Source organism: Balearica regulorum, chromosome 15, assembly GCF_011004875.1.
Source record: "Balearica regulorum gibbericeps isolate bBalReg1 chromosome 15, bBalReg1.pri, whole genome shotgun sequence".
In the NCBI taxonomy this organism is placed as follows: domain Eukaryota; kingdom Metazoa; phylum Chordata; class Aves; order Gruiformes; family Gruidae; genus Balearica; species Balearica regulorum.
This window is the reverse complement of record NC_046198.1, coordinates 10,576,226-10,593,951: the sequence shown is the minus strand read 5'-3', so window position 1 is coordinate 10,593,951 and position 17,726 is coordinate 10,576,226. Positions and strand designations below refer to the sequence as shown.

General features: G+C 43.1%; 1 protein-coding gene across 3 annotated transcripts in view; it reads right to left on the bottom strand.

Annotated features, from left to right (window-relative positions):
* The window catches only part of TOM1L2 (target of myb1 like 2 membrane trafficking protein), a 58,938-nt gene extending 41,897 nt beyond the window's left edge, over nt 1-17,041 (bottom strand). For all 3 annotated transcript variants that reach the window (XM_075768137.1, XM_075768138.1, XM_075768139.1), the window contains exon 1: nt 16,960-17,041. In XM_075768137.1, the coding sequence (XP_075624252.1) occupies nt 16,960-17,011 (52 nt within the window). In that variant the 5' untranslated portion in view covers nt 17,012-17,041. The remainder of the gene's footprint in view (nt 1-16,959) is intronic.
* Between the last annotated feature and the right edge of the window lie 685 nt (nt 17,042-17,726).

Genomic DNA, 17,726 nt, shown 5'->3' with positions numbered 1-17,726 from the left:
CACTACGTTTCCCAAATTAAAGCATAAATGTTCTGGTAGAAGGAAAGACAATCTGGCACGCCACGCCTGACACACTGCAGACCTTGGACACTGCATATGCACATGCAAACGTGAGCTTATCTCTAGTCTGCAAAGAAAAGGAGAAAAAAAAGTGCTATTTTTTCATTCACACATTCCATCTGAGATCTAACTCATATTATGTGTGGCCATATTTCCACACTCTGCCAAATGGCAGTATCAGTATTTCCTTAGTCACACTGAAATCATATACATTTTATGGCATTCAGAAGGCGCTGTTTAGTAGTGTAAAGTTTTTGGTGTAAACAGTCTCGGTGCACACCAACCCCAGCCAAGCCTATTCCCAAGCAACCTGCTCTGACCCGAGAGGTGTCACCACAAGGAAATCAAGTCAGAAATGCCCATGTAAACACCATGTAATAAACAGGCTGTACAGGGCAGGACAGGAATGCTCTTTTAAATGCAGGGGAAAAAAAACAGAAGAACTTTTACCACCCATCTTGAACCCAGCTCAAAAGTCACGTAACAAAGAAATGCTAACACTGGTTGTCCTGGAGAAGCTGCTCTCAGAGCCCTTTTCAGTCCATACTACTTTTGCTTCAAAGTTATAGCTCAATGTTGACACTCTTAAAATTTGACTTTGTTCACATATGGATGAGATAAAGCAGAATTCCTCAGTCTTCCCTACTTCCTCCTTCCAATGTTCGTCTCTGACCATTACACTGAACCTGCCGATGGAGACAGCCTGAAGACTTTCATTAGGATTGCAACTGCACAAGTTGAAGTCTGTATGCTATTTAACACACGTACTATATGCATACTTACACAGCCAAGACTGAAAAACTGACTGCTGGAAGCACTGAGAACATCTACTCGAGCTGGTCAACAACAGCAAGCACAACCAGGGTAAAAATCTCCCCAAAAGGTCTATCTATAAGCACCAATAAGTGACTGGTGCTGCGTAATGTTCTTGGGAAAAAAGCCAAAAATGAAAGTTAAACATTTCACTGGCTACAAATCACTTTAAATGAAAATGGGAGAACTGTGCTGTCTTCTATCTGAATATCAGAATCTCATGAATGAACAGATCTTTGTGTTCAGAGAAATCACAGTTTTCTCTCTTGGGACTTCTCCAGATGTTGCTTCAGAGACTCTTGATTCATACATTTGGGAAGAACTACGCCTGAAGAATCACCTTCTGCTTATGCAAGAAGCATGCACACCACTGCACCATATTAGAGAGATCCAAAACCAAGAAAGTTCCCATTCCAAATTTTCCCCCTTCCCTCCAACGGCATTTGGTGTTCAAGCAGCGTAAAACATCTGATTTATTTTTTTTTGCTTGGAAGTTCAGAAGATTGCAGATCTTAGATCTTTGTCTTGCCTCTTAACAGTCCACCTGCCTACCAGCTGTGCTCCAAGACTGAAATTAGCAAATCAAACAGTCAGATGTGTTATATTTCACTCTGCATAATATGTGACAGAGAACAGAAGAAGCCACAATATTAGCAGGCTTTTACTTCCATCCTAGTGGTCCCCCTCCCTCCAGCTCAGCAGAGCTTTCTCAGGAGCAAGGGCTATCGGCTGAGGTCAAATGCAAAATGCTCCTATAGAACGGACAAAGGTCTTCCGGGGGGGGGGGAAGAAAAAGTTTTGCAAGGCAATGCAAAACATACAAGATAACTCACAAGGGAAGATAAGCTATTGAATGAGATGATAACATCTCTCATCTGAGCTGTAGCTTATAGAATTGTTTCGCTTTAAAGCATCATTACATTTCGTGACTGCGGTTGTCTCTCTTGGATTCAACAAATCATCAATGACCTGCACGGCACCGTCAATGAGACCTGGGGAAAGACCATACAGAGACCATGGAAACATATTTCAGCTGTCCAAGCAAAATGAAGATAAGGCTAAAGACCTTCAGCATTCACGTGGCTGCTGAGTTCAAGACATCTCACTTGGAAGACAGAGATACAGATAGAATAACACAGTTGGATACTCCTGGACCTAACAGTCTATTCTTGCTTTGTCTGTATTTGTGTTTAGAAAGACAGTCACGGACACTTAGACATCATAGTAACCAACAGGAGGTTTTTTCTTTTTTATCAAAACGCTGCTATTAAAAAATAAATGTGACTCATTCAAAATTCAAGATCAGAAAACTCAACTCTGAAGTGACTTACTCATAAAAACCTGCCAGTTTCTTTGTTAGAAAGCACAGCTCCAACTGCATTTTTCAATTAGCCACCTCACTGCTCCAAGCCCTTTTTCTACATTCCTTATTTCACACTGCTCTGAAAATGCTGAGCTTCACACTTCCAAAGAAAAAGCCAGTCAGCTAGAACAAACAGGCTCAATCTGAACTGCAAGGTATTACAGAGAAACATGATTTGGGTTGTACTGCTGCAGCACTGGTCATCCACTTGGACCGTTGTGATTTTTTCAATTGATTTTAGCTATGCTTGCATCAAAACTCTTCGGGATGAAGTCATCTGTTCTCCACTCACTGTTCTGCCAAAGTTTCTGGGGCTGAATAAATGAATAATCATAGTTTATAATGACTGCGGAGTCTACATTAAAATAAAATAACAAGAGAAGCTGTGGACATGCATACATGCAATCATAATGAGTATTTAGCTCGGATGCTGTTTGAAGGCACACCGGGAGACTGGGAACTATCATTTTCTCCAAGTAACTTTCAGGTTTTCTTCTTTTTGAAGCTGCTGCCCAAATGCCAAACTTCTTCAGACCTTCCTTCCAGATCACACTTACCTGCAATCATGAATAAGTAATATGGAATTACTGTGCCTTTTCAAAGAGTATTCAGTTATGCTACCACATTCCTGTGATTTAGATACACTACAGAAAAGACACTGCCCAACATCTACTACAAATTCAGCCTCTCAGGAGCAGGAAGCTAGAGCTGATTAACTGAATGTATCTGCGCAGCAGCTTCAGAAGCAGAGCAAGGTGAATGGATTAATACATATTAAACAAATATTAACAGCTGTAGAAGATTTTCCTTTCACACTCAGATCAGAGCTTCACCTGAACAAGAAGAAAAACAAAACAGAAATCCTAATAATAATATCAGAGTAGGCAAGAGAGTATATCAGCCTGACTCGCTTAGTTTATCACATCTCATAGGTCTTGATGCATTTGCAGGTTATAAAACCAGACGGACCTTCCAGTGCTACGCTGTTGTACAGAAATGGCCTGACAGGGTAACCTAGTCCAGGCAGTTTCTGTACTCAGATGTCGCTCATCTCAGGCACAAATGATGGTTTAGTCACAGTTCTTAAAAGCATTTGGAATCTGGATCCCAAGCAGAACGGTGTGTTTCTATACAATAAAGACTTTTGTTACGAATCTTCTCACTGAAGTTCCCCCATCAGCAGAAATTGTTGCTGCTGACAGCATGCTCCGCTGACTGACATGCGTACGTAAGTTGCTCTCTTTCAAAACAGATGGAGAAAGAAACTACTGCTGCTTTAAAATAAAGTGAAATTTCTCTGACTTCTTCATTCTACACAGCTTTAAAAACAAAACACAAAAACCCACCTTCCTCCTCTGTACTGTACACTCATTAAAGCTAACATGTTGACCCATGTACTGTAAATAGCTGTCCTTCAGAGCTAGGCCATACGGCAGCAGCTCCCAGCTCATCAAGCCGTTTGCATGGTTCTGAGGCACTTTTCCCTAAAACTCAGCTTGCACCGCACGTTTCTTCACCTCTTTCAGCAGTGACCTTGGCCAGATTCCCCCCATCACACTGCAAACCCACAACAGTCAAACTGTGGTGCTACTTTACGATTGACAAACAAGGACCTGCTCACGTCAGAAATCAATACCCTAAAGCCTTCAATCAGAAACGTCAAAGCAGTTTTAAAATATACGTCCTGTATTAATGGCTTTTAATGGATTCGAATGGAGATGTTTACTGTGTGATTTACTGTAGGGGAGCAACAAATCAATGTTCCTTTATGACATGTCACATCTCATGACAGACTGTCCCCTTGTATTGTTGTATCAGTGGAGATGATGGCTCGCCACTTCGCAAACATCTGTGATCTATTAGGCCCCACTTCCAGTAGTCTAATATTATCACACTCTGAGTGTCCATCTTTCTTCTCGAGACGAGAGGCACGAAAGCATAAATTAAAACCTTCTGGGTGACAAAACGTTCTCCCTTGGATTTGCCATTTCTGAATTTGACTGCGACTGCTATGACTTGTCCGTATGACTCTGTATGGGAGAATTTATCAGCACAGCGTTGTTTGAACAGGTCAATGCACTGGGATGGTTCCCCAAATCTCCCCCTCTTTTGACCACAGTAAGGCAGCTGGTGCTGTACACCAAATTGCACTGACATTTAGTCATTTCCATAGGCAGAACTTGTATCGTAGCCTACTACTTGCCAAAGGGGTTTTATAGTGTTTTAATTTCTCCAAGGAATTTGGATGATTGAGGAGGGGGCTACCTTGTTCCTTAATTGGGGCTACCAGTTCCTTAAATGAGAATCTCGGGTATTAAAACACTGACACACTGGATAAATAACACCTATTAACCAACACTAGAAATACAAAATTTTTAATAGCCGAGTCTTTGGCTCTCCCCCGTCAGAAAAAATAAAATAAATAAAATAAATAAAATTAAAAAAAAGGCAAAAGAAACTAGCCAAAGAACCTGAAAAAATAGCCTTCTTCCAAACACCCCTTAGGAGCTGAGAAGCTTTTCTCACCAGAAAGACAACTTACTGCAGACAACCCCAATATTCAAAAAAAGCTCTTAAACAACTAATACATATACATGAATTTGTCCTAATGCCAAAAAACAACTACTAAAACAAAATGCAGACTCCATTCATTTTATCAGCCGTAACTTACAAATCTGAGAGAAGGGGCAGCTGAAAGTAGCAATTTATTTCTCAACTTGTTTGTTTAGGAAGTATGCTTAAAGGCTCTATTACAGTGTGTTTGTTATTTATAAGAACATCAGCACTGCAGTTCCTTAAACAAACTGTTGCAAACTGCTTTTTAAAACATTCTCACAAAAAACGCAGAAAAACAATACCACAGACACAACGCAGAAGAATGCGCTTGACCAGGAAGATACTACCAGGAGGTAAGGGAGAGAAAGAGGAATATTCTACGCATCCGGATGCAGTTTTACCACCCAGAACTACAGGCAGCGCGGTATTACAATTTGATGTCCCAGCTGCACAAAATGTTGCAAGCACCATCAAGAGCAAGAAGGTGTCCTTATCTGTGACTAGCTGCCCTGTTCAGGACTCAACGGCATCCAGTAATTACAGGTGAGACTGAAAAAATGTCTTTATGAAAAGTTATGGATGATCAGTGTGTCAGTGAGCTGTATTTGAAATCTATCAGCTCTTGATGGCTAATTTTGTACTACATGAGTAAAGCAAGTTCTAATAACTCACTTGGGACTTCACTCCAGTACTTACAAGCTACGTGCTTTTCATATTCATAAAACAAAACTAATTGCCTTTCATGGATGAAATGTTCTTAGAATTTTTAATCCACGTCAGCTGCAAACTCTAAAAATCCATCCCCATATATTTAAAACTCCCCCTCCCACCCACTCACTCATAAAATGTTGTTTGCTGCAAACAAACTATACAGCAAAGATAATCCATCAGGCTCCTACATTAGTATTATTTATATTATTTTTTTACAGGTTACTCCTAAAGTCAATTGCCCACATTCTCACACACTTAAAATAAACTGAAAACACTAATTACATTTAGTGAGGGGGAAAAAAAAAAGCAAAATCTTTCATTCCTACAAAGAAAGCAGTTACAAGAACAAGTTTACTCCTCAGCTGCAGCATGCTACAGCAGATTTTTAAGTAAACGTTCATACAAGATAATTAAAATGTGTTAGAAATTAAATGAAACGAATCTTGGAGTAAAATATTTCATGTCCACGTTCCCACGCCCAGCACTCCTATGTATCTACAACTATGAAGGTGAGAGCTGTGTCCTCTGGAAAACCACGATTATCCCTCACGTAGAAGAGGACTAGACAGTGAGGGGTCTGCAGCTTTTGAAGGCTGACAGCTCATGTTTTCTAGTGTGAAATGCTTCACTTTGCTTTTCAATTTTGCAGCCTTCCCTCACACTGCTCTACAGGATGACAGCAGGCCTGTGCAAGAGGCAGCTAGCTCTGATCCCATTCAAATTCTCCAATACCTCCATGGCTTGAAAATCAGTCTGGAATACACTAAGCGTTTTCACCACGGGAAGAGGGGAGAGCTGGCTCCTGTTCCACTAGGTAACAGGAATCACTTTTGCCAACGCTGCTGTCATCGAAGGGCTCTATTGCCAGCTGCCCGTTCCTACAAGCCAAGCTTGCCATGCCTGCAAAAGCTTAGCAGCTAAACGCTTCCAAACGATCTTCTTAGGAAACCTGAGTGCAAATCAGGCAACAATAATAACAAGATACATGTGTGCAATTCCATCTTGTACGGGCAGAGAAATGTGGATTTCTTGGTGTCTAATAACCCTATTAAAAATTCTCTGTACTTCTACAGCCCTGTTTCTCATGTGCCACCGCCATAGATAAGCATGAAAAAGACTGATAAATAGAAAATGTAAACACGGAAGTTTAGATCAAGTATGCAAATGCCTATTTCTGAGACTGTCATTTTAATTTTCCTGTAAATCCCCATTCACCAGCTTGTGTTATCTAGCCATACAACTTTGTAAATCCTTCAGGTTGGGAACTGCCCCAATACATTTCACATTCCACTGCCATTGCCTATATTACATGATACTGTTAGTGTGGTAAAATTACAAACAATGTAAATGTATCAGGGGACCGCAGCACACTTTTGGAAAATAACTATATTGGTCCTCGGGCAGTTAAAATTCTAACTAGAACACAGATTGTGAGTACGGCTTGCAAACAGTTTGGCTTCTTTACCATATGCAGCAGGGAAGCAAATCCTAGCAAATGAAAAGGGCTGATCTAGTGCATTCTGAAAACTGCAGATTATGCATGGGAAGGTAACTTTCCCAGTGTGAACATATATGATCTTCTGGACTACAGAGAAACAGCTCTCCGATCTTTGCTGCTTACAGCTTGTTAATCAACCACACAGAAGTCACAGGATACTGAATAACAAATACAGAACCTACTGCAGCCATCCTGGCAGTGTGACACTGATACCCATTAGCGTGACTGCTCCTGCTTGGGAAAGCAATGAGTTACCTGCAAAGGCACAGGGCTGGCCCCGTTCACTGGTGCCCAGCTCAGTGACTGAGCTTCACCGGCTCTGGCTGGGGTCAGCCTCACCCAGGCATTCCCTTATGTTTCTGGGTGAATCAAGACTTTCTCAACTTCTTTTGGGTTTTATGTTCATGTACACTGTGCACGTCCTTCCCCTGAGCAAAGCAGCAGCTTCCTAAGCAACCAAGAGTATAATGATGCCTTTTATGAAAGAGTGCCCTTTAGAGGTGTAAAGCTTGCCTGAGCGAGGCTGCACCATTTCAGCTCTCTCCTGGTGCTCATCAACAGCCCGGAGATGATTCTGCAAGGCAGCGTGCAAACTAAGGTTTGCTTTAAGGGATACTACACATGAAATACCTCATTAGCTGCAGCAAGACTCAAGGCCAATACCCTTTAAGGAACCTGGTTGGAAGAGGTATTTTTCATTACCAGATCTCTGCAAGTCATTGGCATAGATGGGGATTTTACAGGCAGTTTTAATTATAGTAGGTAAAACCCACATACGATCAAGCTGCAGTGTCAGAAAACCACCAGAACTGAACACTGACCCATTTGGGTTGTTTGTTGAACTTTAATCACTTTCCAAGTCTGACAGCTGCTCAAACTTAATTGCTCATTACGCTTGTAAATAAAAACTGATCTCACTCTCTGATTAGCCAACCATCTTATAGTTGCCATAACAACTTCTTGTCTAATAAGTGATTTCAGATTTACCATTATTTGTACTAGCAGAAAATTTCACAAAGGTCTGAGATCGCTCTTTTCACCAAAATACCCTTCTAATTAGAAGAACTGAAAATCAGTGGAGAAAGGGCAGCTCAAAGATAATGAAAAACCAAGCTATTTACTACAACAGCTTAAACATGAGATAAGGGTACCCCAAAACAAAAAATATATGCCAGATCCTGCTTAACCCCTACCTTTCACTTTCAATCATCTTATTATCATACCTATACCCTATAACAACTGCTCAGAAAAATACTAGACAGCATTCAGGTAATAACAGGTTACAACATGGCGATTGACTTCAAGATTCACTCCAGAAGAAATATTCCAATGAAGTTCACGTATTTTCTCTCCTAAGCTTAAATTAGGAACCAATTAACTGGTTACGTTCCTTAATACTCTGTTAACTGATAGGAGTGCTTTTGGTGAACACTGAGAAATTCAGATTCTCAACAGCTTCATATAAAAGAGGGAAAAGTGTTTGTATTGAACCCAACAGATGTCCACTGCATCAACCGCAATGAAAGATGTTTTGGAAGGAAGAGCTACAATACAGTATCTCATGTCTGGATCACCTCAGCCCAAAACTTACTTCAGGCTTGACTCTTTCGCCAGAATTGTTAATTAAAGCCTTGCAGAGATCTGGAAAAAAATAATAATCTATATTGGTCACCGCAGCTTAGTAAAATGCCTCTATTAAAACACACAGATGTATTTGTTGGTCTGAGAAGACGAAGTGATGGGGAGCTATGAAATACCGCTAGCCTGTAGGCCTAGTGCAGCATAAAGACCTTCCAAAATTTGCTGGCAAAGCTGCTGAAGCTTGCAATTTATTTAATCTGCTCAAGGTGGCTTTTTGTGTGTACAGGCAAGGAAGGAGACCCTTTTCCTTCCAAAAAGAAAATAAATGCAGAAGGCTATAACTGAGACAAAACTAAAGTTTACAAAAAAGTCAGGAAATACCAGATTCTAAAAGGGACTTTTTCTGCATTTACACAGTTATGCAAGAAACATGAATTTTTTATTATTTGGGTCAAATACAAAGCTGGTCACACTTCTTCCAGTAGATGTATCCCATGAAAATAAAGAGGATGCAACACATCCAAGTTAACAATATCCTCAACATTCCTGACCACATTTGGGATATAACAAAATCCTTCTTGCCTTAAGAAACCAATGCTCTGCAAAGTTCTTGGGGTTCAAACACAGTTTATAACACCAATCTGTGCCTTCACTTTGTGTACATTTTCTTTGATCTGAATTTGAACAAAGAATTTCTTCCCAAAGTAATCTAACCCAGAAGGCTTCTGAGGACCAGCTGGGGAACAGACTGGCTTACTTTCAAAGAATAAGCAGGCCTACGAACTAACTAAACTTCCACAGGTTTCTCCTGAGTATCTTCTAATTTTTGAGTCCTCTGGTGTTCTCTGACACTATTCTGCAAACACTGAGCTGCCGAAGGGCTTCTGTGAATTGAGAAATACAGAAGCACAAGTAAATAACCTCTACATAGCCGTGCCAGGAATTACCCAAACACAGACAGCGTATATACATACATTGACTTTTTTTCACCCCTAATCCTTGATTTTGAAATGAGTTATTACATTATGGGGCCTACTTTATAATTCTGGCAGGTATAGAACAATCATAGAGCGTATATTTCAATTTAAAGACAGTGCTGCCAATAACAGACTAGCTAAATTTACTTGCATCTCCCCTTTTTGAGCAATAGGAAGAGCACCTATAGATTGGAAGATCTGGCTCCATGAGTAATGTCAAGACATGTTGACCTGTAGCAAAGGACCTACTCTTAAGGGAAGAGAGACCAGGCTCTAGCAAAGCCTTTAGACCAGCATCTTTTGTGCGCAAGAATCATCAGTTTTAAAAGAGCCCTTTACATTGATGATAACTGAAACAAATGAGCAAAACGATCGTGGAGAACTGTCAGCAGAATGACTAAGCAAACATGGAAGATAAGGCTTATCTATCCTAGATAGGATTTTTATACTCAGCAACAAGTTTCTAGTAATTCCCCAGGTGGATGCAAATGAGAAAATGAAAAACTAGTTCTGGATGATCTGTGCAGTCTCATCATATGAGGTAAAAACCATGTTACGCAGGCTGGCCTTTTGGGTCACTTCCCAACTTCTGAGGGCTCTTACCACACTTCTTTCTCCCCTGTGTTCTCCAAATGTTTATGCCTTTTATTGCCCATACATCACACAGCTTTTGAAACCAAAACACAAAATGTGAAATGATTTATCCAGAGTCAAGTATGAAATACCAGATGAGGAAGGAGATTGCCAGTCCAACCCTGAAGAGCACCTGGCCTACAGGTACTATGCAATGTCCTTCCCCATGAAGGATCATCTCACCAAAATTTCTGCAACAACTGCTGCTGTTCCTCCACTGACCACTACCACCGACAATACTACCAGATGCCTTGATCACCTTCAAAAAACGCTCACTTATAAACCCGACATACTTTACGATATAAAGGAAAGTGACTAAATTAAAATTGTTCTTAATTCAACTAAGGAAAACACATAATACTTTTTTTTTTTTTTTTATGAAACATTAAATCAGCTGGAAGGGTCTGTGGGGATTTTCTAACTGTGTATCTTTAGTCAAGCATATTTTAAATATGCAGTTTAAAAAAATCTGCCGAGTATGTGAACAGAGCAGTATCAAACTGGGAACGAGCTGTCCTCACACTGCAACCTCTCACACATAGATTTATATTAGAAGCATACGGAATATACATTTAAGCGTACTGTGCTGGAAGAGATAAAACTGCATTACTCAAAAATACATGCTATAATACCTTCATGAACTACAATCTGCTTTTGTGCCTATAAAATAAATCCAGTCTCAGAAACCTAGTATTAAATGGTATTATACTAATTATCCAGCTTCGCACATGTATGTAGTTTCTCCAAGTTGCCAGATTCATGACTCAGTATTTATTTGCTCCTTTAAAAGCAAAGATATCCATTTTCATATTTCATGGAGATTTTCCTTACAACATAATCCATTGTCATGAAGTGAAAGCAGATCCAAATAATCTTATAAAACTAAAAGCATTTTATCAGACTCTTTTGCATGACTAGCACAATTCTGTATGAACAGTGGGGGGCTGGATTTTAAGTAACTGACCAGCTACAGGAGTACCTAGAAATGTACTTAAATTCTGAAGAGAGCATATTTTGTGCCCTCTTCACTGTGGGAAAAGACAAAATTCACCTTTTTGAAGCATTGGGCATCTGATCGCAAGAAAAGTTACAGCTACCTTGTACTGAGAAAAGCTTCCCTTAGAACATGGCACAATACTTAAGTGGTTATGGGTAAATGCAAGCATCCTTCTTAGGACTTTTTATTTTATTATAATGCAATTAATGAAAATAGTGATGATTCAGACCCCAACAGCATGCTGCAAACACATAATTTTATTGGTACCAGATCCTAAGGTTACAGTGTGCTCTTTAAACACTGACTTACAGTGTCGGGAAAAGGTTTGCCTTTAAAAAAATGTTTTCCATATGGTACAGCATAGTAGTAAGTTAACTCTGAAGGGAACTTAGGCAAATTGTGTATGTGGACAAGAAATTCTGGGTTAAATCCTCCTGCAGGATTACTATGGGCTGCTTGCTGTAATACATGTCTCTATTCCTGCATGTAACCATCAACTTATTTATTTAGGAACCATTTTTATTATAAGACTCATAAAACTCTGAAGATATAATAAACCTGAAGAAAGGTCTTAAGTGCTTCTTATGGAAAGGAAAATAAAAAGGTGTTTATACGCACACACCCAAGCTCAGGCATTTTCTCATTTTAAAAAAAGAGGGGGAAGCAAAACAGCAGCTCTGGAAACAGACTCTGTCCACCGTATTTATTATCAATTTAACAGCCTTGAATGGATGAATGCAAGTGCTTTGATAAAAATCAATTGAAAAGCTGTCTGCCTCACTGTTGCTTCAATAAAGTATCTCTGTATCTTTTGCTGAAGCCTTGTTTTTGTAGCCTCCTTAAACAATACTCTGTATTAAATCACCCTACTGTTCCTCCTCCAAAAATAGACTCCAAGGCAAGTGCCCAGACTGGCACCCCTCATTCAAACCTCCCTTCATCAACGGGGATCAGGGATGTGAATCAGCATTGTCTGATCAACACCACACATACACCCCCACAACCAGTTATGCTGGACACCTTGATTTCCACTATGTTGTTAAAAAATAACTTTCAGGTCTCTGTGCATTTAACTCAGGTGCCAGACCTCTCTCCCTGGAGGTCTTTGGCTCCGAGTCAAGCAGACTTCAGGCTGCAGCAAGAACATCTGACTTCACACACAGCCCTGACCAGAGCCCTCACCAAAACAGACCTCGATGCTCCCATCCAGCACCCTGTGAGGGGCCCATTTCACACATCACTGCCCCAACTCAGCCCTTTGCACCTAAGGGAGCTGGGGGTGGGGGGGGCACGACGGGCAGCAGCAAGACTTAGTTTGGATTCAAACAAATAAATGCTCTCCTGAAGCTTTTGCAAAGTCTCCAGAGTAAAAAAAAACAAAACAAAAAAACTACAAAATGTAACTGGTTTTCCTGTGTCCTCATGTGTAAGCCATATGGCCTATATCAAATGAGCAGAATGAGCAAAAAAAAAAGTCACCAATACTCCACATTCTTGTAATTCAATCACCTTTAATCATCTAAGATGTTTTCGCTAACCTACAGTAAGGGTATTTGTTCTAATAACCTTGAATAGCGTGGTGACACTTTAAAGATGGCTCCATTGAACAAAGAAAGATAAAAACATAATTTACGGCAGGATGTTGAATCTCAAGGCAAATTCCCGCTACTGTAAATTGCAGCTTTTTCCCCAGGCCAGCCCCTTTCCAGATAGCAAGCAGTCTGTCTTTGCCATTTTACTACACATCTTCCTGTACTTCTCCTCACCGGTCAGAAGTATTCTTAAAAATAGTCCTCCTCTAAGGATCTTGTCTATCATATTTATAGTATTAGCTGGAAAAAAATAAACAGTTCAGTCATAAGAAGTGGGCCAACACACAATGCCACAAAGGATCTTGTCAGCCCTGACAGCTGGCAGCCTGCGAAACCCGCAGCACCCAATTCCACCCTCTAGACTCTTGCCAGCTTTCACAAAGACCTTCTCCAGAGCTGGTGGCACAACCACCCCTCAGCTGGCCAGAGCTGTGCAGCACAAGGAGTCAGTGAAAGCTCCAGTGCCACTCCAGGCTCCATGTCCAGCATCACTGACGGTCGCTGGATTCACCGAGCATGCAGCACTGGTTAAAAGCATCAGCAGCACATCAGCCTCCACGCAACCCCTGCCCTGATCTTCTTGAGGAGGTCAGCTAGGAAGCACTGACTGCCAACAAAAGGGACATTGTGAAGGGGTGAAGGGACCATGAAGGCTTCTTATCAGTTCTGCGGGATGCTGAAAAGCACTGTTTGCTCACACAGCCTTTGAGAAGTAATGGATTCTGCCACATAATCCTGGATGAGATTTTCAGCTTATATGTAAACTGGTGCTACTACCTACCTCCCTTCACTGCAACCTCCAGGTGAAAAGCAATATGATAGGAAGATGCTCAGAGGGCTGGAGCACCTCTGCTATTAAGACAGGCTGAGAGAGTTGGGGTTGTTCAGCCTGCAGAAGAGAAGACTCCAGGGAGACCTTATAGCACCTTCCAGTACCTAAAGGGGCCTACAGGAAAGCTGGAGAGGGACTGTTTACAAGGGCATGGAGTGATAGGACAAGGCATAATGGCCTTAAGCTGAAGAAGGGGAGATTTAGATTAGATATTAGGAAGAAATTCTTCACTGTGAGGGTGGTGAGGCACTGGAACAGGTTGCCCAGAGAAGCTGTGGATGCCCCATCCCTGGCAGTGTTCAAGGCCAGGTTGGATGGGGCTTTGGGCAACCCGGTCTAGTGGAGGGTGTCCCTGTCCATGGCAGGTGGGGTTGGAACTAGATGGGCTTTAAGGTCCCTTCCAACCCAAACCATTCTATGATAATATGGACTGGGCAAAATTGATTTTAGTTTCAGGAACCTCCTAGGCACACTGCAGCAGCTGACTGCCTTCCACACAACAGCCCTGTCAAAAACCACCACCTTTGCTCAGGAGGGAACCTTGCTAGAGACATAAGGACAGTTCAGTGTCCACAGATCAACTGAATTATTAAAGAAAAAATTAGTGAGGTTTGTAATTAGTAGCCATGGTGGTCTTTTATGCAGTTTCTGTCACTCGACTGCTGGAAACCCAAAAGAGGCTACCAGTTAAGCCCATTGCCAAAAGTCAGGTAGCTTTCAGCAATGAGGAACCTGGCTGCCATTGAAATCAGCACTTTAGATGCAGGAGACTCTATCTATCTCCATTACAAATCCTCTGAGCTCATCCTAGCATTACTTTCCCACATTAAGCAAAAGAGTTAACATAAAAAGCCTGTCTAGCTTCAGACATTATCCAGATAAAGAGAAGGAGAAAAGAGAAAATCCCTTGTATTACCTCTCTCAGCTCTCCCCAAACCTTCTCTGACATCTTTGTTCTTTCAGACCTGGCATTTATCTGAAGACATTGTCTAGCCCTAATTAAATCTTCATGTGAACCACTGCTACTTCCTGGCAGAGAACATGCATTCTTGGTGTGCTGATGGACCTACATAATTTTCTGCACTTCTCCCTTATGGTGAGTGTTAGGCCTTGCTTGAAAACATCACAACTGTGTTCAACACAATATGTTTAAAACAGAAATACAAAATTATTCAGCTTCTTTTAAAGAATGAAGAGAAACATAAGTGAAAATTATATTCCACAAGCTCATTGAAAAAAAACTGTGGAAACACTGGGCAAATAGCACTGTCTGAGAACAAGGCATGCTTTTGTTTTACTGTTGTCTCAGAAAGGGATAACTGGCAGTGATAGGAGAAGCACAAAATTTTTTCTTCCAAAATAAAATCTGCACCTATCTCTTCCCCCCAGGGATGAAAAAACATTCTTAAAGTGCAGCTGAATTTTGCATTAAGGGAAGTTGCATTATAAGCCCCTCACATAAACCTAACCTTATCTGATGAAAGCAGCTCCCTCAGAGCTTTGTGTTCGAAGTCTCTATGTTGGCAGCGACTGCTCATTCAAAAAGAGCAGGGGGACGTAAGAGCTCCAGAGTCAGAAAGGCAGAAGGCTAGAAAAAACAGGTTTTACTGCTACACCCCCCGCAACAATTCTTAAGTCTTAAGGAAGCCCCTTTAAACCACTTACTGATGCTAAAAGAAGCTGACAATAAATAGATGAGAAATTATTGCCTTCCCTTAACAACGCTCATTGTAGAAGGCTTGTCCAAGCAGCAAAGCAGCCAGCTGTCCTGGCAGATGTGGTCAGATGGACAAACACAACAAAGCAAATTCACTTTAAAATCATGTTTAACTTTCACAGTTCTTGTTATTATCCTCCAACTCTCGGCACTTCTCTCCCTAAGCAGAAGAAATAAACACCCCAGATGGCTAAAGAAAAACAGCAAGCTATACATATGCTCCATATTGTCTGACAAAGCAAGAGTCCGGCCATCTTCAAAGCACAGTGCGAGACTTACCCATTCAAGGGTCTTTTAGCTCTACAGGGGGGTGTCTCTGCACTTGTGGGTGAGGCGACTACTATAAAAGAACTTCTGGGTTTTGAGGCCATGACCGGGTACTCTGCAAAATCTTTCCACTTTAATTGCCAAAGACGTGAGTCTTCCATCATTTCATAAATTAATGTAGAATAGCTATAGACTAGACTATACATAGCTACACATTATACTATATAAAACCCCTAAATAAGGCATTAGAATTACTGTTGCTTATGAAGCAAATCAAGGAAACTAAGGGCATGGTTTCACTGGAGTGCATTCAACTGAACACCGCCTTGGCTTCTGGGACTGCATGCCACAGTCCCCGCACTGCAGGAACCTGAGCCAGGCTGCTGTTCTTTCCCACTGCAATGTGAGAGATCTTGTATTTCTTCAGGGCCTAAGAGAAGAAAGCGGAAGGCAATGACAGCGCACCCAAGTTATCAAACTCTGCAGAAGTGGCATCCAGGCTTTTTCCTGTGGCCTGGCAACCCAGACTGAAACCAGACTTGCCACAGTTGAGAGTGAACACATCTGAGGGAGGGAGGGAGTAGACACAGCAACCCAAGAAGGCCTTGGCTAGCCGCGCAGTGAAAGCACGCTCAAAATAAGCTGCCTAATGTCACCAAAGCGTTAGCAAAACCACAATTCAAGCTCTGGGCTGAAAACACGGCGCATGCTTGTATCTCTAAACCACGTCACGCTCCCTGCATACGCACAGGTCCAGGGAGGTTTCAATACTTTGGGTAAAAGGTGGCTGAACAACAGAGTTGCTCTGTAACAAGGCGCTCACGTGCAGGAAAAGGAGCTGGGGGATGCAACAACTTTGCTTCGTCCATCAACCATCTTGAAGTAGAGTTGCTCCTTCCTCATGGCAAACAGCCTTGCTTGAAGCCACCACTACCCCCACAGCCCTCTGCTGCCCACAGAGCCCTCCACAACCCCCACTAACCCCCACAGACCCCCACAAAGGACTACAGCACCCACCAGCCCCGAAAGCCACCAACCCTGAAGCCCCTGCTACCCCCAGAGTCCCTCCCATACCTCCAGAGCACCCCACTAGCCTCCACAGATGCCTCACTGCCTCCACAGCCCCTCATTAACCCCTAGAAATCTCCACAACCCCCAAAGACCTCTAGTGAACCCCACAGCCCCCCGCTGGCTCCAGAGCCAGCCGCGGGCCCTCACAGACCCCCCCACCGCCTCCACAGCACCTCACCGACCCCCACAGCCCCCCGCTGCCTCCACAGCCCCCCGCTGCCTGGAGCCTCCCACCCCCTCCAGAGGCCCCGCTGGCTCTCCGCTCCCCCCGGAGCCCCCGGGCTGCCTTACCGAGGCTCTGCCCCACCGGGGTGCTGAACGGGTTCCCCAGCAGAAACTCCATCTTGGGATGACAACAAACAGCAGCCCGGTGCCCCCCCCCTCCCCCACCCTGCCCTGACTGGCACTCGCTTACACCAACCGCAGCTTGCTCTGCCAAGCGTGGCCCGCCTCCCTGCATTCGATTGGACGGTGGCTGGACGTCTAGTGGAGTCATAGGTTAAAGAGTGTGCCCATCACTGTCAAGCGAAGGGCCCGCCCCCGTGGTATTCCCCGCCCTTTCCACGCCCTCCAGTTGATGGACAGCAGAGACACCGCCACTGGCATTCTCCATTGGGCAACAGCCAAAGCATCTCTAATACTATTGCACAACGGAAACATCAATCATGCGAGCCTCCTCCCGCCCTGAGGGCACGGTACAGGCGCTGATTGGCTGACACGGATTTCTCGCGCTCTGATTAGCAGCCGGCTTTCCCACCCACTCCCTGGCCACTGGCGGCTGAGCGTGTCACGTGGCCACCCTTAGCAACGCACCTGGGCTTCCTTAGCAACCGGCCGAGTACCGGGGGCGCGGAGCGCGCCTGGAGCACTGGGGCCGTGGGGGGGTGAGAGGCCTGGGGGTCCGGGATCGGGTCCGGGACGGGTCGAGGGAGGAAGGGGGCAGCTGGCCTGGGTCAGAGCCACCCTGACAGGCATAGTCAAGGGTCCCCGTCTGGGGCCCTGCAGGGCCTGGGGGTGTCGGGGACGTGGCGCTACTTCCCAGGCCCGGGCTGCGGCTG